The sequence below is a fragment of the Hyla sarda genome, chromosome 1, assembly GCF_029499605.1.
Source record: "Hyla sarda isolate aHylSar1 chromosome 1, aHylSar1.hap1, whole genome shotgun sequence".
Taxonomy (NCBI): domain Eukaryota; kingdom Metazoa; phylum Chordata; class Amphibia; order Anura; family Hylidae; genus Hyla; species Hyla sarda.
Window position 1 is genome coordinate 572,079,434 of NC_079189.1, and position 20,373 is coordinate 572,099,806.

The 20,373-nt window shown below is 43.4% G+C and overlaps 1 protein-coding gene across 4 annotated transcripts in view; it reads left to right on the top strand.

Moving 5' to 3' along the window:
- The window catches only part of CTIF (cap binding complex dependent translation initiation factor), a 212,115-nt gene that overhangs the window by 89,957 nt on the left and 101,785 nt on the right, over window positions 1–20,373 (top strand). For all 4 annotated transcript variants that reach the window (XM_056543792.1, XM_056543812.1, XM_056543799.1 and 1 more), the window contains exon 8: window positions 12,847–12,923. In XM_056543792.1, the coding sequence (XP_056399767.1) occupies window positions 12,847–12,923 (77 nt within the window). The remainder of the gene's footprint in view (window positions 1–12,846; window positions 12,924–20,373) is intronic.

Here is a 20,373-nt window from a genome sequence, read left to right on the forward strand (position 1 = left end):
TGACATAAGAGGAAGCTCTAGACTTAGCTGAGGGCCTTATGTTTGACTTTCATCTAAGGCTCCACAGACACTCATTTAAGATATGCTCCAGTAGTTGAGTAGGGAATCCCCCCTTTTTTAGGTAGATGCCCACAGTTGGTAGGCCATATCCCCCCTATTTAGGTAGAATTCCCCAGTAATAAGGTAGGGTATACCCCCTATTAGGTAGAGACCCCCTGTAGGTAGGGAAGCCCCTCCATATTAGGTAGAAGCCCCCAGGATGTAGGAGATTCCCTCATATTACGTAGAATCCCCCAGTAGGCTGGGAAGCCCCCAGTAATTTGGTAGGGTATACCCCCTATTAGGAAGAAGCTTCCAGTAGTTAGGTTTGGAATACCCCGGATTAGGTAGAAGCCCCTAGTAATAAGGTAAAGTATACCACCTATTAGGTAGAAGCCCCCAGTAAGTACACAATTACACCACTTAGGTAGAAGCCCCTAGTAATTTGGTAGGGCACCCCCCCCCCCCCCCACACACACACACTAGTTAGAAGCCCCCAGTAGGTAGGGAATCCCCTTTTAGGTTGAAGCCCCCAGTCCAATTAGGTTAAAGCTTCCAGTAGGTATTTAGGATACCCCTTTAGGTAGAAGCCCCCCAGAACATAGGCAAGTAGGGAATCCCGATTTTGGGTAGAAGCCCACATTAGTTAGGTAATCAGGTAGGTAGGAATCTCCTATTAGGTAGATGCCCCAATAAATTCCCACTCGACTTCCCTCCGTTCCCTTGCCGGGACATCTTCCACTCTGTTAGTGGTGCAGGATCTTCTCCTTCCCTCTTTTATCCAGCGTTGTGCAGGATCTGCCCCATAGTGAACTGCTGTCATCCTGTGTAAGGTCCTCCGAATAATGGAGTGAAGAAGTTCTTGCACTACTAGGAGTGGAGGATTCAGAGGCCTCAGCTTAGAAACTGAGGGAAGGGCAGTGGGATTTCTATTATTTTTATCGTCTGCGGGTATCGAACATTTTCAGTACAAGGCACCCATGCAAATGTCTGGTACCGTTACCAGTATCGGTTTTGGGACATCCCTTCTCAATATTTAGCCTGGGTTTACTCTGCCCATCACCAAGTGGATCTGCCAAAAGAATGAACTGATTGTTCACAGCCTATTTTTGCCTAATCAGTGCGTAGAGTTTATCACAATTTTTGTGATTTTGCTTCTCCACTCGCTTTTTGACGATTGACCACAGGTTCTCAATGGGATTGAGATCTGGGGAGTTTCCTGGCCAAGGACTTAAATGTTTTGTTGACCGAGCCCATTAGTTATCACTTTTCTCATAAAAGGAAAAAAATATTTCTTTATAAAGGGATGCAGCACTACATCGGCATTGCATACCTTTCATTTGCAGGAGATTGGACCCCCACCGATCCAGAAGTGATGGCAACTCCTAACAGCAATAGGTTATTAGTGATAAGCGGCAGGGGCCATATTCAAATTCACGATATTTCGCGAATATATGGACAAATATTCGTCATATGTTCATGGAATTTGCATATTTGGTATGTTCATTCCCTTTTTTTTTTTTTTCATTCGAAAATTTGTAATGAATTTCGCATAGTGTGCATGCGCGATTATATCTTTCACCTAAAAGAAGGGAGGGATCAGTGTCCTCTGGAAGTGCCGATATTCTCGAATATTTGCATGTACGAAATATTCGCGCTCCACACAGACTCACACCATAAATTTAATATTTGAGCCTTCTTTGGACCTCAAGCTTGGAAGCAGGGAGGGATGATCACTTTTTTTTTTACACAGTACACATTATGGTTGTAATGTGTACTGTGAAGAAAAAAAAATATTCGTCATTACAAATATGTATCTATATATTATAAATATTCGCAAAATTGCGAACTGCCAATATCGCAGTAATTTGCATTTCGAATATTTGCGCTCAACATTGTAAGTTATCACTAGGAGCGGTGATTTTGCCTTTTTTCTTTCTGTTGGGTAGTATTGCTGCCTTTTGCTCAACAATTTGATATTTTTTTCCAGTCAGAAGCAGAATTTATTTAAAACAACCAAAACTTCTAAACCAATACTTAAAATTTGTAACTTTGCTTATCAATATGTAAATTAGGGGCTAGGTTGTAAATCTGCACGTTAGTCATCCTGAAAATCAATCGGGACCTAAACTGGGTTTTACCATTTTACGTGTCAGTGTAGTGAAACCCTACACACTCTGACAATGTCCAATCAGTGCTGAAAGACTGGACACGTCCTCAACACGACATCACAGTCAGTGCGCACAGTGACAGCCCAGGACGCCGCCGGAGCCAGAAGTAGCCTGGGCCCTGGGAACAGGTAATTATAAAACCGGGGATGGGGGAGGCAATGGGGCAGCGGCGGTGGTTGGGCTAAGGACCGGCAGGGGGAGAGAAGCGCGTGGCGGTGGCGGTCTCTGGCCCCACAAAGGCCGCTGCAGTTCATTGATTTAAAGTGCCCGCTTTAAATCAATGATCTGCAGCCACTTCTTCGGGGGGGGGGGGGGTCGTTGTTGGAGAAATAGCCGATAACTTATACCGGAATATCGGTATAAGTTATTGACTATCGGCCTGACAAGTCACAGATTATCGGTATCGGCCCTAAGAAATCAATATCGGTCGATCCTCGATCCCTAGTAGGGGGGTACTTCAAGGATTTCTGCCAATATTTGATCACCTTGGAAGTATAAAATAAATGAGTTTTGTCCCATGGCGGTCCCCGTAATAATGCATAAAATTAAAATAGAAAATTTTAGTATTAGATACCGTAAAGATATATAAACAGGTTAATATCTGGCTATAATACTAAAGTAAAATAAAAATTTTACTAATTGGGTATAGGAAACTGGGATTATGAAACTGGACAAACACTTTAAGGCTCATTTTATATTTTAAAAGGTTTCTGCAGTAATATCAGGAAGTATTGCTTAACTGAGAGAGTAGTGGATGCATGGAATAGCCTTCCTGCAGAGATGGTCGCTGCAAATACAGTGAAGGAGTTTAAACATGCATGGGATAAGCATAAGGCTATCCTTCATATAAGATAGGGCCAGGGACTATTGATAGGATTCATATTATTGGGCAGACTAGATGGGCCAAATGGTTCTTATCTGCCGACACATTCTATGTTTCTATGTCTCATTTTTATTTATTTTTTTCTTCAAGAGAAGTTTCATTTGGAAAGGGTCATGTAGCTGCTGTACAGCATAGCTCTAAATGCTGTTAACCTAGCAGCACAGAAGATAAGGCAATATGGTGGCCTCCATAATAATGTATAAAAATTATACATTTTAGCATCAGAAAGGTTTATATCTGCCTATAATTCTTTTAGCTAGGAATTTCCTAATGAATGATATGAAACTGAGGTTTAAAGAAACTGGACAACCCCTTTAAGGCTCATTTACATTTTTAAAGGGGACATTTTATTTCTTTATTTATATATTTAATTTATGTATTTGTTTATTTTTTAATGCAAGAGAAGTTATTGTATCTTTGTGGGAAAAATTATTGTTCAAGAAATGAGAATATGGGATCGGGAGGCAGAGTCTGCACCAAGGCTCTTTAATGAGCTGTTTCTGTACTCCGTCCAAGGGCCTTTGTTGTAAGTAGAAGCAGACGCTTTCATGTCGTAAGTGTTGCTTTTCTTCATTTGACGGTTCTTTTGTATCACCGGATGATCTGTAAAACATTGAGCTCGGCTAGAAAGTCTTCACCATAATTGCTTTTTCATTAGCTCGGAACATCTCCAGTGGGAGAGGAAGAAAAAAATAAAAATAAAAAATAGGATTTTGCAATTGGGGCTGAGGGTGAAAAGGTCAGTACGCAACGTGCTTGTAATGTTAGAGAGCGAAACGAAAACTCACCCAGAGACTCATTCACTCTTCTAAAGAAGCCAGGAATTATGGTCGTTTCTTGAAGAGACCATTATTTATTTATTTATGTTGTTTTTAACTTTCCAGACCATAATGTTTGTTCTCCCCCATTGTGTTCTCATAATACGTTGACCTAAAAATTAAATTAATATTCAACTACGTTATGAAAATCGTCTAACACCCCCCCCCCCCCCTGTAATGACCCCATGACTACATGTGTTATACAGCCAAAGCTGCACAAATTCTGCTGTTGCGTCACCATTTTCAATTTTTGATACATTCTCTGCTATAAAATACTATGGATGGGCTGCTGTAGCAGGATGCAGGTAAGGGATGTCAAAATTTGCAGCAGAAAGTCAGCAGAATTCTGAATGCATATTTGGATATTACTAGAGCAGTGTTTCCCTGACACTGTCCAGTCAGTTTCTATGTAGAAGCTGCCAGAAAGGCCAAGGAAGTCTAACTACTCTCTCCCCAGAGGGTTGGACCCAAAACCAGGCCAGAGAATTGTTAACATTTTTCCTAGCTCTGCTCTTGCTAGACCAGTGTTTCCCAACGGGTGTCTGTGCTTCCTGCAGCTGCAAAACTACAACTCTTAGCATGCGCAGACAGTTTATGGCTGTCCAGGCATGCTGGCAGTCGTAGATTTGCTACAAATGGAGGCACACAGGTTGGAAAACACTACACTAGTGTATACCGTATACTTGTCACATCCAGAGCTTCATTCAGAATTCTGCTGACTTCCTGTTAGAGGGTTCCTGTGGCCAACCCCAAAATATTACATTAAATAATCATTAAATAGCTCCGGGTGTCCTGATCACATATTTTTTTTACAGTTTCTTGACACACCCTTCCGTTCCCTAGATATGAGGGTTTATAGTTTGTCAGATAATTCAGGGAATCAGTCAGATAGGCAAGAACTTAACTTTAATAATGGGAGTGACGGGGGACAGGTGGGATTATTCAGTAAGGGGGTGTGTATTAGGCAGACATATACACATTCACACATCCGGAGTGTATCATCCCATCCGTCACCTGATGGGTCATTCCCATTTTTTAAATTAAGTTCACGATGACTGATTGATTCCCTTGTCAGATTATAAACCCTTGTATCTCAAAAAAGGTAGGGCATATCAAGAAACTGAAAAAATATGTGATCAGGGCACCTTAAGGTATTTAATCTCACTTGGTTCTCTTAAACTCACATGCTAAAAAATTCTATATTTCTAACCTGCCTCCTGCTAGATCAGCATCTCTTCACCGTGTTATAACTTGGGATCACAGCGGGTCCCAGGAAGGAGACCTGGTGCGATCTAAACTTTAACATATCTGGACGACCTGTCCAAAGTTTATGCAAATGACATTAATGTTTAAGGGGTACTCCGGTTGAAAACATTTATTATTTTTATTTTTTATTTTATTCAAATCAGCCAGTGTCAGAAAGTTAAACAAATAACTTAAATTACTTCTATTTAAAAATCGTAATCCTTCCAGTACTTATCAGCTTCCTCTTCAGCAGAAAATACGTACATGTGAACGTACCCTTACACTGCACATTGGTTACCTCCTTCAGTACCATTAGTTATCATATAGCTCAGGTACTGTTTTGGTTGTAACTGTTCAAAAAGTTCCGTAAAAGTTACCTGGTTATGTACCTGAGTCCCGGTGTCTTGGTTTATCCTGCCTGTACAGCGTCCCAGGCCCCTATGTATACGCGCTGGTTTTGAGGTTATATCCCTTCGCTAATGAAGCACAATGTATTTGGTGGGTCTCTATTGACTCTAATACTTTAACCTTTACTGTTCTTTTTACCTGTATTTAATAGCTTGCACCATACTTGCCTATTATATACATCTTGCAGTGACTTGTATACCAACAGTTCCATGTTTTATTAATTATATTTGTGACTTAAAGGAGTACTCTGGCGAAAATTAACATGTACTGTATCCACTGGATAGGGCATAAGTAGCTGATCGCGGGCGGAATGACCCCTGCAATCCCCGGGATGGGACCCGGGCCTTCTCAGTGAGGAGCGGGCGACATCTACTGGTAGACGGCACGCGCTCCATTCATTTTTATGGGAGCGCTGATGATGCCCGAGAGCTGTACTTTCTGTTCTTTTCAGCACTCCCATAGGAATGAATGGAGCTTGTGCCGGCTGCAGCACGCGCTCCTTCCTGAGCGCCGGGTGGCCCCAACGGGGATAAGTTATTTTTTTTGCCAGAGATCTCTTAATTTTCCAGCACTGCCTTAAGCTTCTTGAGCATGGAGTTCACCAGAGCTCCACAGGTTGTCACTGGAGTCCTCTTCCCTCCTCCATGACAACATGACAGATCTGATGGGTGTTAGAGACCTTGGCTCCCACTTCTACTGTTTGAGGATGCCCCACAGAAGCTCACTAGGGTTTAGGTCTGGAGACATGCTTTGCCAGTCCATCGCCTTTACCCTCAGCTTCTTTACCGATGCAGTGGTGATCCTGGAGGTGTTTGGGGTTGTTAGGAATGTTGGAATACTGCCCTGCAGCAAAGTATCTGAAGGGAGGTGATGATGCTTTGATTCAGTATGTCCCAGTACATATTGACATTCATGGTTTTATCAATGGACTGTAGCTCTCCAGTCCCAGCAGCAGGCATGAAGGCTCAGACCATGACACCCCCACCACCATGCTGGGCTGTAGACAGGACCTACTTGTCTTTATACTCCTCACCCAGTTGCCACCACACACACTTCAAGGGTGTGGAAATTTTATAAAAAACTACTTGTCCACGGGACTAACATGGAGCAAAATCTACTTGTCCCTCATGACGATCCACTTGTCCGGGCCAATTTTCGCTTTTACGGATACCTTTTAATTTTTCAATAACATATTCTCCAAAACAAAAAATATATATTAGGTGAAGTAAAATTGAAATAGTAAAAGATAATTTAGCAGATTTAGTGTTTTTCTTTTCTGCGCCATTTACCTTGTGGTTGAGGTAACATGTTAGTTTTATACTTTAGGCGCCTGGTTACAGTAATACCAGATTTGTAAAATTTACGTCCTGTTTTACTAATTCTGAACTTTTTCAAATTTTTTTAATTGCCATTTTTTAACCCCTGTAGCTTTATTTTTTTCCCGCATACAAGGCTGTATGAGGGCTCATGTTTTGCGCGATAATCTGTTTTTTGTATCGGTACCATTTTGGCATTGATCTGACTTTTTAATCGCTTTTTAACTTTTTCTTCTGGGATATTATACAAATTGCAATTCTGTGGTTTGGTATTTTTTTACATTTACCGTACGGGATACATAATGTTATATTTTAATAGGTTGTACAATTACGCACGAAGCGATACCAAATATGTTTTATTTTTATTATGTTTACATGTTTTTATATAGGAAAAGGGGGTGATTTGAACTTTTAACATGGAAGGGGTTAATGCAGCGGTCTTCAAACTGTGGCCCTCCAGATGTTGCAAAACTACAACTCCCAGCATGCCCGGACAGCCAACAGTTGTCCTGGCATACTGGGAATTGTAGTTTTGTAACATCTGGAGGGCCACAGTTTGAAGACCACTGGGTTAATGTGTCTTTCAAACTTTTATTCAAACTTTTTTTTTATTTTTTTTTATTACACTTTATTAGATTTATAGGAGGAATCTAGATTCCTCATACAGATGAATAGAGTTCTATTGAACTCCATTGATCTGTGTGCACTGTGATCCATTGATAGAGACTGGTCCAGCCAGGATCTATCAATGACAGAGCTGGGACAGCAGGGAAGAGAGGTAAGCCCTCCGGCTACCTCTATAGTGGATCGCCCCCCCTGCGATCGCGCTGCGGGGGGGGGGGGGGGGGGGGGGGGAGGTCAATGATGATGAGATAGGGGTTCCCAATAGGTGTACAGGCCCCCAGATATATATGACCCCTAGGGCTGGGCGTTATACCTGTTCATACCGAATAATGGTATGTTTTTTAATATAAATGTGCATTTTCGCTGCCCGCACAGAAAGAAAATAGGGCATCTTCTATGTGCTGGGACCTGTGTGTCACAGTGGGGGAGTGAGCTGTGACACTCTGTGCAACCAGTAGACCGCTGTTTCTAGAAACCAGGGAGCCTCCAGCGGTTGCAAAACTACAACTCCCAGCATGCCCAGACAGCCATTGGCTGTCCGAGCATGCTGGGAGTTGTAGTTTTGCAACAGCTGGAGGCACCCTGCTTGGGAAACACTGTGCAGCCAGTATACCGCTGTTTCTCCAACTAGGAAGCCTCCAGCTGTTGCAAAACTGCAACTCCCAGCATGCCCAGACAGCCATTGGCTGTCCGAGCATACTAGGAGTTGTAGTTTTGCAACAGCTGGAGCCCCACCTGATAAAGAGATAGGGGTTCCCAATTGGTGTACAGGACCCCAGATATACATGATCACCCAGGTAGGGTTCCTCTTTTAACAAGCATACCCCCTTACAAAAATATCTCTGTGGACGTTTTACACTTACGTGTAAAGCAGGACCTTGCTTTGGGGCCGGGGGGAATCCACGATGCGCGGGCCGGGGGGGATCCACGATGCGCGGGCCGGGGGGGATCCACGATGCGCGGGCCGGGGGGATCCACGATGCGCGGGCCGGGGGGATCCACGATGCGCGGGCCGGGGGGATCCACGATGCGCGCGTCGGGTGACGTCATCCCAGGCGCCGCACGGGACTACAGCGTCACGCCGCTGCCTATGCGTCCCGGCGTCCTGCGCTTCCTATGACGTCACGGATAGTGCGCACCGCTTCAGGAAGGAGGCCGCAGGTACAATACAAACGCTGCACACATTTTTCAAATTCTTCCGGCATTTAGAGCTGCTTGCCCGAAGCCGGGCTAAATGCCAGAAGAATCCACCTGCCCAGCGCCCAAAACTGCATGTCTGTGGCGTCGGGCGATATAATTTCCACATCCCTGCACTTGACACCATCTGAACCAAATAAGTTTATCTTTGTCCCATTGGACCACAGGACATGGTTCCAGTAATCCATGTCCGTAATCTGTCTTGTCTTCAGCCAACTGTTTGCGGGCTTTCTTTTGCAAGTCCTCTTCTGAGTGGAACCTGTCCTGTAAAACCACTGTATGGTCTTGCCCACCATGCTGCAGCTCAGTTTCAGGGTCTTGGCAATCTTCTTATACCCTAGGCCATCTTTATGTAGAGCAACAATTCATTTTTTTTTCCCTCAGATAAGGCCGGGTTCACACCACGTTTTTACAATACAGTTCCCATATACGTTTTCAATTTGAAAACGTATGCTAAAAGATGCATCAGGTTATGCCAGTTTTTTTTTCCCATGCCCAAAACTATAGCCTACCACGGTTTTTGGTCCGGGTGAAAACCGTATTGAAACGTATATTTTTTTTTTGTTTGTTTGTTTTTTTAAACATGGGAGTCAATGGGAACCGTATGTGCGTACAGTTCCATCCTGTTTTCACCATACGGTTTTTGACTTTGCAGTTTTTTTCTTGGAATTTCAATCAAACAAGTGAAACTTTATTCATAATGGAATGAAAAGTTAGAGTATACGTTTTCTTCTTAAAAAGGGATGCAACCGGACGTCATTTTTCAATCCGTATACGGATTAAAAATGTGTACACACCTTTTGATACAGTTTAGTCAGGTTTTGAGGATTACGTTTTTTTTTTAAATCAAAAACCTGATACGGGAACTGTATTTAAAACGTGGTGTGAACCCAGCCTTAGGCTGCATTCACACCACGTTTGCAGCATACGGTTGCTGGATCCAGATGGGGGAGGAGAAAACCGTGCGCTCCCGTACCCCAGCCAGATCAGCGCTGAAATCCATTTACTTTAATGACCCAACCTGAGTCAAACAGTGACTCTGGTCGGCTCATTTTTGACCCGTATCCGGTTTTGTGACCGGACCTAAAACCGTAGTATACTACGGTTTTGACTCTGGTCGGCTCATTAAAGTAAATGGATTTCAAGGCAAGTCTGGCTGGGGTACGGTAGCACCCAGTTTTTTCCTTCACCAGCCGGATCCGTGATGTGGTGTGAATGCAGCCTTAGAGAGTTTTTTGCCATGAGGTGCCATGTTGAACTTCCAGTGACCAGTCTTAGTGAAAATTTAAGACACCTGCTCCCCATTCCCACCCGTGACCTTGTAACACTAACAAGTCACATGACAGCAGGGAGGGGAAATGACTATTTGCACCCAATTTGGACATTTCCACTTAGGGGTGTATTCACTTTTCTTGCCAAGTTTTAGACATTAATGGCTGTTTGTTGAATTATTTTGAGGGGACACAACATTAAACTGTTATACAGGCTGTGCACTCACTACTTTACATTGTAGCAGAGGATCATTTCTCCAGTGTTGGCACATGAAATGTGAATATTTACACAAATGGGAGTGGTGGACTCACTGTTGGGATAGATATAGAACACTGTTATACAGTAGCTCCAGTGGACTGCATCCTGGGGGCCCATTGCCAAAATGCCCTGTGGAAGTGGTGGGATATTCTTTACTGGCACACAATGTGGCCAGTTTCACATTTTGGAGTAGCTAGAAACCCATTGAAGGTTCTCTAGGAGCCATTTACTTCTAACATGGGGGGGGGGGGGGGGGGATCTTTTCATGTGTTTGCTTCTGTATGATGACCTTACTGTGCGACAAGTACTTTTCTCTCTGATTTGTTATAACAGAACAATTCCACACTCTATGTAAATGAGCCATGTTGCTTCATAGTGATCTAAATGTGTAGGAGGTTAACAATATAACATTCTCAATGTGTCTGTATTGGAGAGACCTTGAGGGGGACAGGGATGCATTGCGTGTATGGCAGCCATACAAAGACCTGACCTCATACCAGGATAACTATAAATCACAGAACCTTGCTCATCCCACTTACTGGAATACGTTCCGGGGCTCTTAGTGCCGCATTCTCCCTGCTTTGAAAGGTTCATTTTGTGTCACAGTATTCATTCTTCCTTCTCTTGCTTTAGTTGCATACTGCCATTGCAGAATTTTATTCAGCTGTTCCTGGCAAAGTTGGGTAACTGTGCTAATGCTTTCCCTTGTTAAGAACTTTTAAAGGGATACTCCACCCTAGACAAAGAATAGGGGATAAGATATCTGATCGCGGGGGTCCTGCCGCTGGGGACCCACGCGATCTCTGCTTCGGCACCCCAGACATCCGGTGCACAGAGTGAACTTCGCTCTGTGCCAGATAACTGGCGATGCGGGGTGGAGGCTTGTGATGTCATGGCCACGCCCCCCTCAATGCAAGTCTATGGGAAGGATGTGGCATCCCCCACTTCCCCTCCCATAAACTTGCATTGAGGGGGTGTGGCTGTGACGTCACAAGCGGGGCACGGCCTTGACGTCACGAGCCTCCAGCGCTGAACCCGACGCTCTAAACGATGTGGGATGACTGGCGATGTGGGGTGGAGGCTCGTGACGTCACGGACATGCCCCCTCAATGCAAGTCTGCCACCCCCCCTCCCATAGACTTGCATTGAGGGGTCGTTGCCTTGACGTCATGAGCCTCCGGTGCTGATCCCACGCGCTTTAAACGAACGCCGAGTGCAGCACGGAGATCGCGGGGGTCCCCAGCGGCGAGCCCCCCACAATCCGACATCTTATTTCCTATCCTTTGCATAGGGGATAAGAGGTCGAGGGGAGGAGTACCCCTTTCATCCAGCTCTCTTCTAAAAGGATTTAAAAATAAGAAACTCTTTAGGGTCATCTATAGATAACTAACCTGTAAATCAGAGTCCGACCCATATAAGAACAAGACGTACCAGTGCTTCTTTCATGGTGTAGCGGTAGACTGCAGTTTTTGGGTCCTTGTCCAAGCACATGAAGTTGTAGTTGGACAGAGAGGATATCTTTGACGCAGCTCTAGGAGGTACCTTTTCTCTTCAAGGTAAGCCAGCTGATTAATGGAATATGGGTGTGCTCCATTGGAAAACAAAAGTATGTAAACAAAGATGTAAAACACAAATAGAGAAAAAGAAACATAGCCGCACATCCACAACTTTTTGATTTACTTGTTTTCAGCATAATTTCAAAAACTAACAGTGTATTGTTTCATCAAAACCTGCAATCCCACTCGCCACGTCAAGGCCACCTGATATGAGTGGGTCCCTATACTAATACTGGCGTAGCGCATAGCGGCGACCACCACTACCGAGACACCAAGCCCAAAGGTAGGTGTTCACACTGGTGTGGTGCTCTGCGGCGACCATTGTTGCTGTGATACTTTATCTTTGGGTTGGTGTCGCCCAGAGCCAGGGGCTTGGTCGGGCAGCAGTGGGACTGGCTGGCCACTGGGTCATTCCCCCTGTGGCACTAGAGAGACCGTTTTCTTCTGGAGGAGAGGTAACTTGAATTTTTTGTCCCCACAGGTGCACAATATGGAATTTCCACCTGGAGAAATTCCAGGCGGAAATTCCGCTACAGCAGCCTGCCATGAGATTCTGCTTCCGTGCCGCCTATTCCAATTCTGCCGAAAGAATTAACCTGTTCATTCTTTCAGCAGAATTCCGCATAGAACTGCATTGCTGTCAATGGGCATGGTGCATTACCTCACGGTGCCAATTTATTCCATGGTGGCTCAGTGGTTAGTGTTGCTGCCTTGCCACGCTAGAGTCCTAGGTTCAAATCCCACTCAAGGACAACATCTACAACGAGTTTGCATGTTCTCCCCGTGTTTGCATTGGTTTCTCCCACACTTCAAAACCTACTAATAGGTGAATTTAGATTGTGATGGGCATATGGATCCAATTTAGTGTACAATGCTGTAGAATTAATATTACAGTATGCATGGGCCAAAAGTCACCATTCCAGCTGAATCTCCTTAGTAATAATTTCTACCCTTGCACCAGAGCTGCTTCTAACATAATGCAATGTCATTGAGCTCCGTATTTGCCTGCAATGTTTTCACACAGAAAAATCACAATTTTTTTTCTTTTTTTCTTCCCAGGGATATCACCCGCTGCCCCATGAAGCAGAGATAGCACACACCAAAAAAATATTCCGAAGGAAAAGAAACGATCGGAGGTGAGAGCACCATTACTTATAATTTACTACTTTATAGTATATTAGTATAGTCAGGAAGCTCAGAATGGCCATTGTTATAGGGTGGCTCATATTCTAAGGCTGTTTTCACACTAAGAAGTTAATAAACGTACGTTTGTAAAATAATTAACGCCCGTTAAACAACCCCATTCAAGTCAATGTTTTTTTTTTTCGTTTACGTGTTATCACCCGTTATAGCCCGTCATGACTAACGGACGTTAGTTGTGACGGGAGAAATAACTGGACATGCACAAATTTTTCGCCCGTCACAAGAAACGGATAAATTAACAGACGTTATTTTTAACATTGAAGTCTATGGCAAACGGATGAGCCTTTATGTAATCTGTTTGCACCCTGTTTTAAAATATCTGTTATGACTTCTGAGCATGCTCAGAAGAGTTGAAATCAGCAGACTCCTGCAGTGCTGAGGGACTACTACTACTCCCATCATGGAACAGACTTTTTTCCATGATGGGAGTAGTAATTCCCCACTGCGGGAGTCTGCCTGTGGCTGGGGAGGTTACATTAGTGTTCGTCCTACTACCCCCATCATGGAACAGACTCTGTTCCATGATGGGGGTTGTAGTACACGGGCTGAGGGATTGATCGCACCGGGTCTCACTTCCGACACCCGATGCGATCAGAAGTTATTAAGCAAGGGAGCGGGTGGCATGGTCCGCAACCCTGCGATCACAATGTATTTTTTACTTTCATTTTTAAATTCCCCGCTGGGAGCCCTCAATGGCCAGTACTTTTAATATACATATGTCCCCTCACATTGTTCATTTTAAAAACCCTGCTGGGATCCCTTAGTACCGGCCATTCAGGGCTCCCAGCGGGGAATTTAAAAATGAAAGTAAAAAATACATTGTGTACATCGCAGGGTTGTGGACCATGCCGCCCGCTTACTTGTTAAAGAACTTCTGATCGGATGTCAGAAGTGAGACCCGGTGCAATAAATCCCTCAGCCCCTGTACTACAACCCCCATCATGGAACAGACTCTGTTCCATGATGGGGGTAGTAGTACAAACACTAATGTAACCTTTCCAGCCACTAGCAGACTACCGCAGCCGGGGAACTACTACTCCCATCTTAGAAACAAGTCTGTTCCATGATGGGAGTAGTAGTAGTCCTGGCTGTGGGAGTCTGTAGACAGGTGTTAAAACGTCCATACATGACGGATGTTATAACAGTTCTTAACGGATGAATATGCGCGTCATTTGGACAGACATTATTCAGCCTTTAGCATCCGTTAATTCACCCGTTATTAAACATCCGTTAACAATACATAACGTACGTTTATTAACGGGTGAACTTTATAGTGTCAAAGCAGCCTAAGGCAGTGTTTCCCAACCAGGGTGGCTCCGGCTGTTGCAGAACTACAACTCCCAGCATGCACGGACAGCCAAAACCTGTCTGGGCATGCTGGTAGTTGTAGTTTTGCAACCACAGGAGCCACCCGACACTGCCCGACAGATGACTATGGTGATGAGAAGTGTCAGACATGTTGGATTTTCACCACCCATCCCATTTGTTCTGCTAGGTATAATCCTGCACCACAACTGTTTGGCTGTGGCTTACCCTTCCCTATGGAGGAAACTTGAAGGGCTGAACGTCTGTGTTTGTGCTGAACGTCTGTGGGGTCTCAGCCGAGCAAATGTTTGGTCAACAATTATTAAAAATGTACAGGCACCTCAACATATGTGGCAAGTGATTAAAAGGGTATTCCGGGCAAAAACATTTTATCCCCTATTCAAAGAATAGGGGATAAGATGTCTGATCGTGGGGGGCCCGCTGCTGGAACCCCCGCAATCTCACTGCAGCCCCCTGCATTCTATGCGGGAGCTGCGTCTCCAGTTTCGAAAACCTCCGGGTTTCCAGGACTGGGGACAAGACGCCACGCCCCCTCCATTCATGTCTAAAGTGTTAAAAGGGATCCATCAGCTGGTTTACACCTAATAAACTTTATTTAATTAACTTATGAAACTGTTAAATAGAATGAAGAAATAAGTATTAAACTATTTATTTTCTGGTGCCAAGTGTCAAAGAGGCATTCTTCCAACCTTTGAAGGGTCCAGGAGCTGGAACGCCTCACCCTTCCTTCACTGTCCTGGCATGATTGACAGTTGGGGTTTGGCCTTTAGGCCGAGCCCTGTCTAAACCTTGTGCATGCGTCGTACAGTCATAGTGAGGTGCATGCACAGGAAGTAATTATTACTGCTGCCTTAAACAAGAAAGCCACACCAAATGCACCTCAGTCCGAACGCATGGCCCATGTGTGAAACTTATACAGGGCTCAGCCGGGAAGCCAAGCTCTGACTGTCAATCATGCTGGGGCAGGGAGGGGAGGGGAAGCTATATAAGAAAGGTACCATTAATCATCTTGCCTAAAGACAAGGAGACGAATGGTACCTTTCTTTCAGAAACAGGGCTACTCTTGCCTATAGGTGATGTGTAGTATTGCAGCTCAGCCTGTTGGGAACCACAGTTATGTCCTGTAATTTGTGAAGAAACCCGGCAGTAAGGGCCCATGCACATTGCAGAAATTTCCTCGCTGAATTTACTTACTGTATCAGCGCTGCCCTGAACAAGCACTTATTTCCCACAGAATTGTACAGTAGAAATAAATGCCGGAAATAAATGTTTCTACATGTTGTTTGTGACCAATGAGATTCTGCTGCAAGCTTATTTTGGCTCAATATGGATTATCGTCCATGTGTGTGCCTGGGCTTTAAGTGTTCAGTTTCCCTGCAGCGCCACCACAGGAGAATTGATGCATTACATTGCTCTAAATAAAATCAGTGTAATGTTAGACAGAACAGCGATAGAGAGAGATGCTTTGTATAGCTGCATATGTCTTTCATTTCAGGAATATGGGAAAGCCTGATGGCTTTCCCTGTGATCGCGTGGAGTCTGTCCTCCCATAGTTGTTCTTTCTTAACCCCTTAAGGACCACGGGTTTTTCAGTTTTTAGAATTTTCGTTTTTTCCACCTCACGCTTTCAATTTTGCACCTATAGACTCATATGAGGGCTTATTTTTTGTGCCATCAGTTGTACTTAGTAATGACGTTACTAATTTCACCACAGAATTTACGGCGAACCCAGAAAAAAAAAAATTTGGGGGGCCAAAATTGAAATAAAAATAAATAAATAAAAAATTGTAAATTTTGGGGGCTTCCAATTCTACGCAGTGCACTTTTCGGTAAAAATGAAACCATATATTTATTCTGTAGGTCCATAAGGGTACAATGATACCGAAATTCTATAGGTTTTTCTTTATTTTACTCATTTAAAAAAATGTATAACTACATGCACCAAAATTAATGTTTAAAATTGTCCTCTTCTGACCCCTATAACTTTTTAATTTTTCTGTATACGGGCATGTGTGAGGGATAATTTTTTTTGTGCCGTGATCTGAAGTTTTTATCGGTACCATGATTGTTTTGATTGGAGTTGTTGATATTTTTATACATTTTTTAATGGTATACAAAGTGACCAAAAATACGCAATTTTGGACTTTAGTATTTTTTTAACGTATAAGCCATTGACCGTGCGGTTTAATTAACATTATATTTTTATAGTTCTGACATTTAAGCATGCAGCAATACCACATATGTTTTGTTTTGTTTTTTGTTTACATATTTTTAATGGGAAAAGGGGGGTAATTCAAACTTATATTTAGGAAGGGGATAAATGATATTTATTTATTTATTTTCTTTACTATTTTTTTACTTTTTACTATTTTTAAACTTTTTTTTTTTGCAATCCTTTGATTGCATACACTGTCCAATGCTATGCCATAGCATAGCATTGATCAGTGTAATCTGCGCTCAATTGCTCAAGCCTAGATCTCAAGCTTGAAGCAATAAAACTCTGATCGGACAGCGTGGAACACTGTAAGGCACCTCCCGCTGTCCTCTCAGCTGTTCATTACGCTGTGATTTCACCGCGGCGGTCCCGAACAGTTCTGCGGAGCTAACCGGCAGTGATTTCTCCCAATTTAGATGCCACCATCAACTTTGACCGCAACTTCTAAAGGGTTAATACCGGACATCAGCCCAATCGGCGATGTCTGGTATTGGCCGCGGGTCCCGGTTGCTGATGGCTTCTGAGCGCGCTTCACGTTACGGGAGCCGGCCACTGACGTTAATATATGTTGTGGTCGTTAAGGGATTAAAGGGGTTATCCACCATAAGGTGATTTTATCATGTACCTGGCAGACAGTAATGGACATATTTAGGAAGGATCTGCGCTTGTCTTGGGGCTAAATGGCTATGTTGTGAGATTACCATAACACTATGGCTAGCTTTTTGTGAACTGGTATTTCCTGTTTGTTTTCTTTTTTGACTACAAATCCCATAATTCAATTTTCCTCCCTCCCACACATCAGCCACCCCACCCATTGAAACAAAAGACCTGTGGTTTTCAATCAGGGGGCCTACAGCTGTTGTATTAGTTGCAGATTGATCCCTCCACCCATTGAAGCAGCTGATTAGTGAGTCCGGTCTCGGCCGCATTGCAATCTGGGAAAAATTTTGTATGCTGCTAAAAATAAATATTAGCGTGAAAATCACAGAAGAATTGTGAGAAAACCGTCACACACAGGTACAGACACTATATTATGAACTACACTAACTGTACAGCCCCTGTAGCATAGTCAAATAAAAAACAAATCCTGGAATACCCCTTCAACATAAAAAAATAAAAAATACTGATAGAGCGCATGGCTTCCTGTAAACTAGCTTCAGTGTGTGAGATATGGAGATTAGATTGTTAGCTCCTGGGGACAGCGACAGACAGCCAAATATATTGGTGCTGTAAAAGGATATAATGGATATTGTTCCTAGTGTCTTCATCTTTCTGCTTTTACAGTTTTCCAGTGTGCCACGAGCTGGCTTTGGGCTAAATTTACATGAAATAAGCCACAATTCAATCTGCACGGTTTGACCCTTTTTGTTTTTTTATTTAGATTTTTTTTTTGGTTTTAAACTCAAAAATAAATAATGTTTTGGATGAAATATTCCCTCATTTTTGAGCTGATGGAGAGGGCCAGCGGAGAGCACGAGGATGGCCGTGCAGCAGCAGACTGTACATCCTTTATGTCGGCACACATGCTCTCAATTACTCCAGATCTGTCTCCATCCATAAAGAGGAACTTTTTCTTCTTTATATGTCAAATTTGTGCTCGTAACTGGTTTTATTCCCTCTCGTGATTAAAGGCTGCTCATTTAAAGCCATTCTTCTCCGCACATGATTTGGATGGGGGCCAAGAAGTTTTTCCGAGCAGATGCGTCGGCCTGACACAAAACAGGGCTGCTGTGTGCAATGCACTCAGGGCTGCGCTATCCCGTACAGCCTTGGGTTCTTCCTACAGTGGTGAACCACCATTATTGGGCTTGAGGTGAATTCCTGCAGAAATTACGCAAGTATAGACCATTTAGTCATGAGGGTGCAACTGTTGGTCCCTTTTTGGCTGTTTAATATGATGCAATCTTTAGTAATGGTAGTTATGGAGTTAATGAAGGAGGTGAAGGGAGTCTTTGAATGTGTTACTGAGAACACATCCTATACAACACATCACATCTTACTCATTGTCTTATCTCAGACACTGACCTGTATTATACGTTTATGAGTCAAGGAAAAGAACAAGTACCAACTTAGCTTTTTCTTAACCTTGTATAGACTTTAGTTGTTCCTCCCCAACAGGAGCAAGGGACCAGGTTGAGGTCCAGCCCAGCAGATTTTGGTTGCAGATTTTATTGGCATGGTTTTACTAAACTGTCTAATTTTAAGACATTGCAACCTTAGGGTGCATGCACACCACGTTTTCACCGTATGGGTGCTGGATCCGCCTGGGGGAAAGGAAAACTGTGCACTCCTGTACCCCAGCCGGATCGGCGCTGAAATACATGGACTTTAATGAGCTGACCAGAGTCACCGTTTTACTCTGGTCGGCTCATCTTTGACCCGTATCCGGTTTTCTGACCAGACCTATAAACATAGTATACTGTACTAAGTTTTTTTAGGTCCGGTCAGAAAACCGAATACGGGTCAGAAATCTTGTTATACCCTATGGATAGGTGATAACTAGCAGAGATGGGATTACCACTCCTGTCACCTGTTGTTCATGGAGCTACAGCAGATCTCTATTCAAAAAAAATTGGGTTGGCTACATTTCCAGGTGACTGTACAGGAAAGAACAGTCTAGGGTTGAATGGGGTTTGTGGTGACAAAACTCCACTGTCCAAACATGCTATGTATATGCCATGAATTTTTGCTTGGAATGTTTTTTAAAATAGCATTTTAGTAGACATGAGTCCATGCAATGAATGCACCATTGTAAAAGATACAAGGACCATCAGTCTTGTTTCTACAATGTAGTAGCTAATGTCAGATTCCACTCGCTGGTATTAAGCTCCACCCAGATGTCATTCCTTATTTTTCACAGCATCATTGGAGCTTAATACCATAAAATTTAAGCTTTTTCTAAAGTTTTATCTACAATTTTGAAGCCTGGTGTACCTTGTGGTTTTCTTTTATTTAACTATGCTACAGGGGCTGTAATGTTAGTGTAGTTCATAATATAGTGTCTGTACCTGTGTGAGACTGTTTTCTCAATTCTTATGTGACTTTCACACCAATATTTATTTATTTTTAACCGCATACAAAATTACTGTTGTCTCAGATTTTTCCCAGCTTGCAATGCTGCCGATACCTGACTCACTAGTCAGCTGATGACAGGGAGCCTGTCTGCTTCACTGGGTGGAGCGAACGCTTAGTGGGAGAGAGATCAATCTGCAACTAATGCAACAGCTGTAGGCACCCTGATTGAAAACCACAGGTCTTTTGAATGGATGCAGCTCAGTATGTTTTATGGGGTTGCTGATGTGTGGGAGGGAGGAAAATGGAATTGTGGGATTTGTAGGCAAAAAAAACTCAAACAGGAAATACCAGTTCACAAAAAGCTACCTACAGTGTTATGGTAATCTCACAACATAGCCACTTAGCCCCAAGAAAAGTGCAGATCCTTCCTAAGTATGTCCATTGCTGCCTGCCAGGTACATACTAAAATCACCTTATGGTGGAGAACCCCTTTAAGTTCTTCTTCATGCTGCAGTTTTTCTTCACCTGATGACAGTGTGTGCATCTTGTGTCCTTGGTGCATGACATATAACCCATCCTGTGCCACCACTGCCCCCTCCCTGGCCTGTGAAACTTCATGGAAAGCTTTATAGAAATGATATACTCAAAACCACGGAAAATGGTCTGTTTTTCATTTCCTTCCCTAAATTATACAGGACGCTGTGGAACATGTAAGAGCCATATAAATACATTGCAATGATGGATGTCTCTATCGAGCACGCGCCACACCAGGCCTCGTGCATTCTGGGTCCTGCAGCACAATGTTTTGTTTTTTGTTTTTTTTCCAA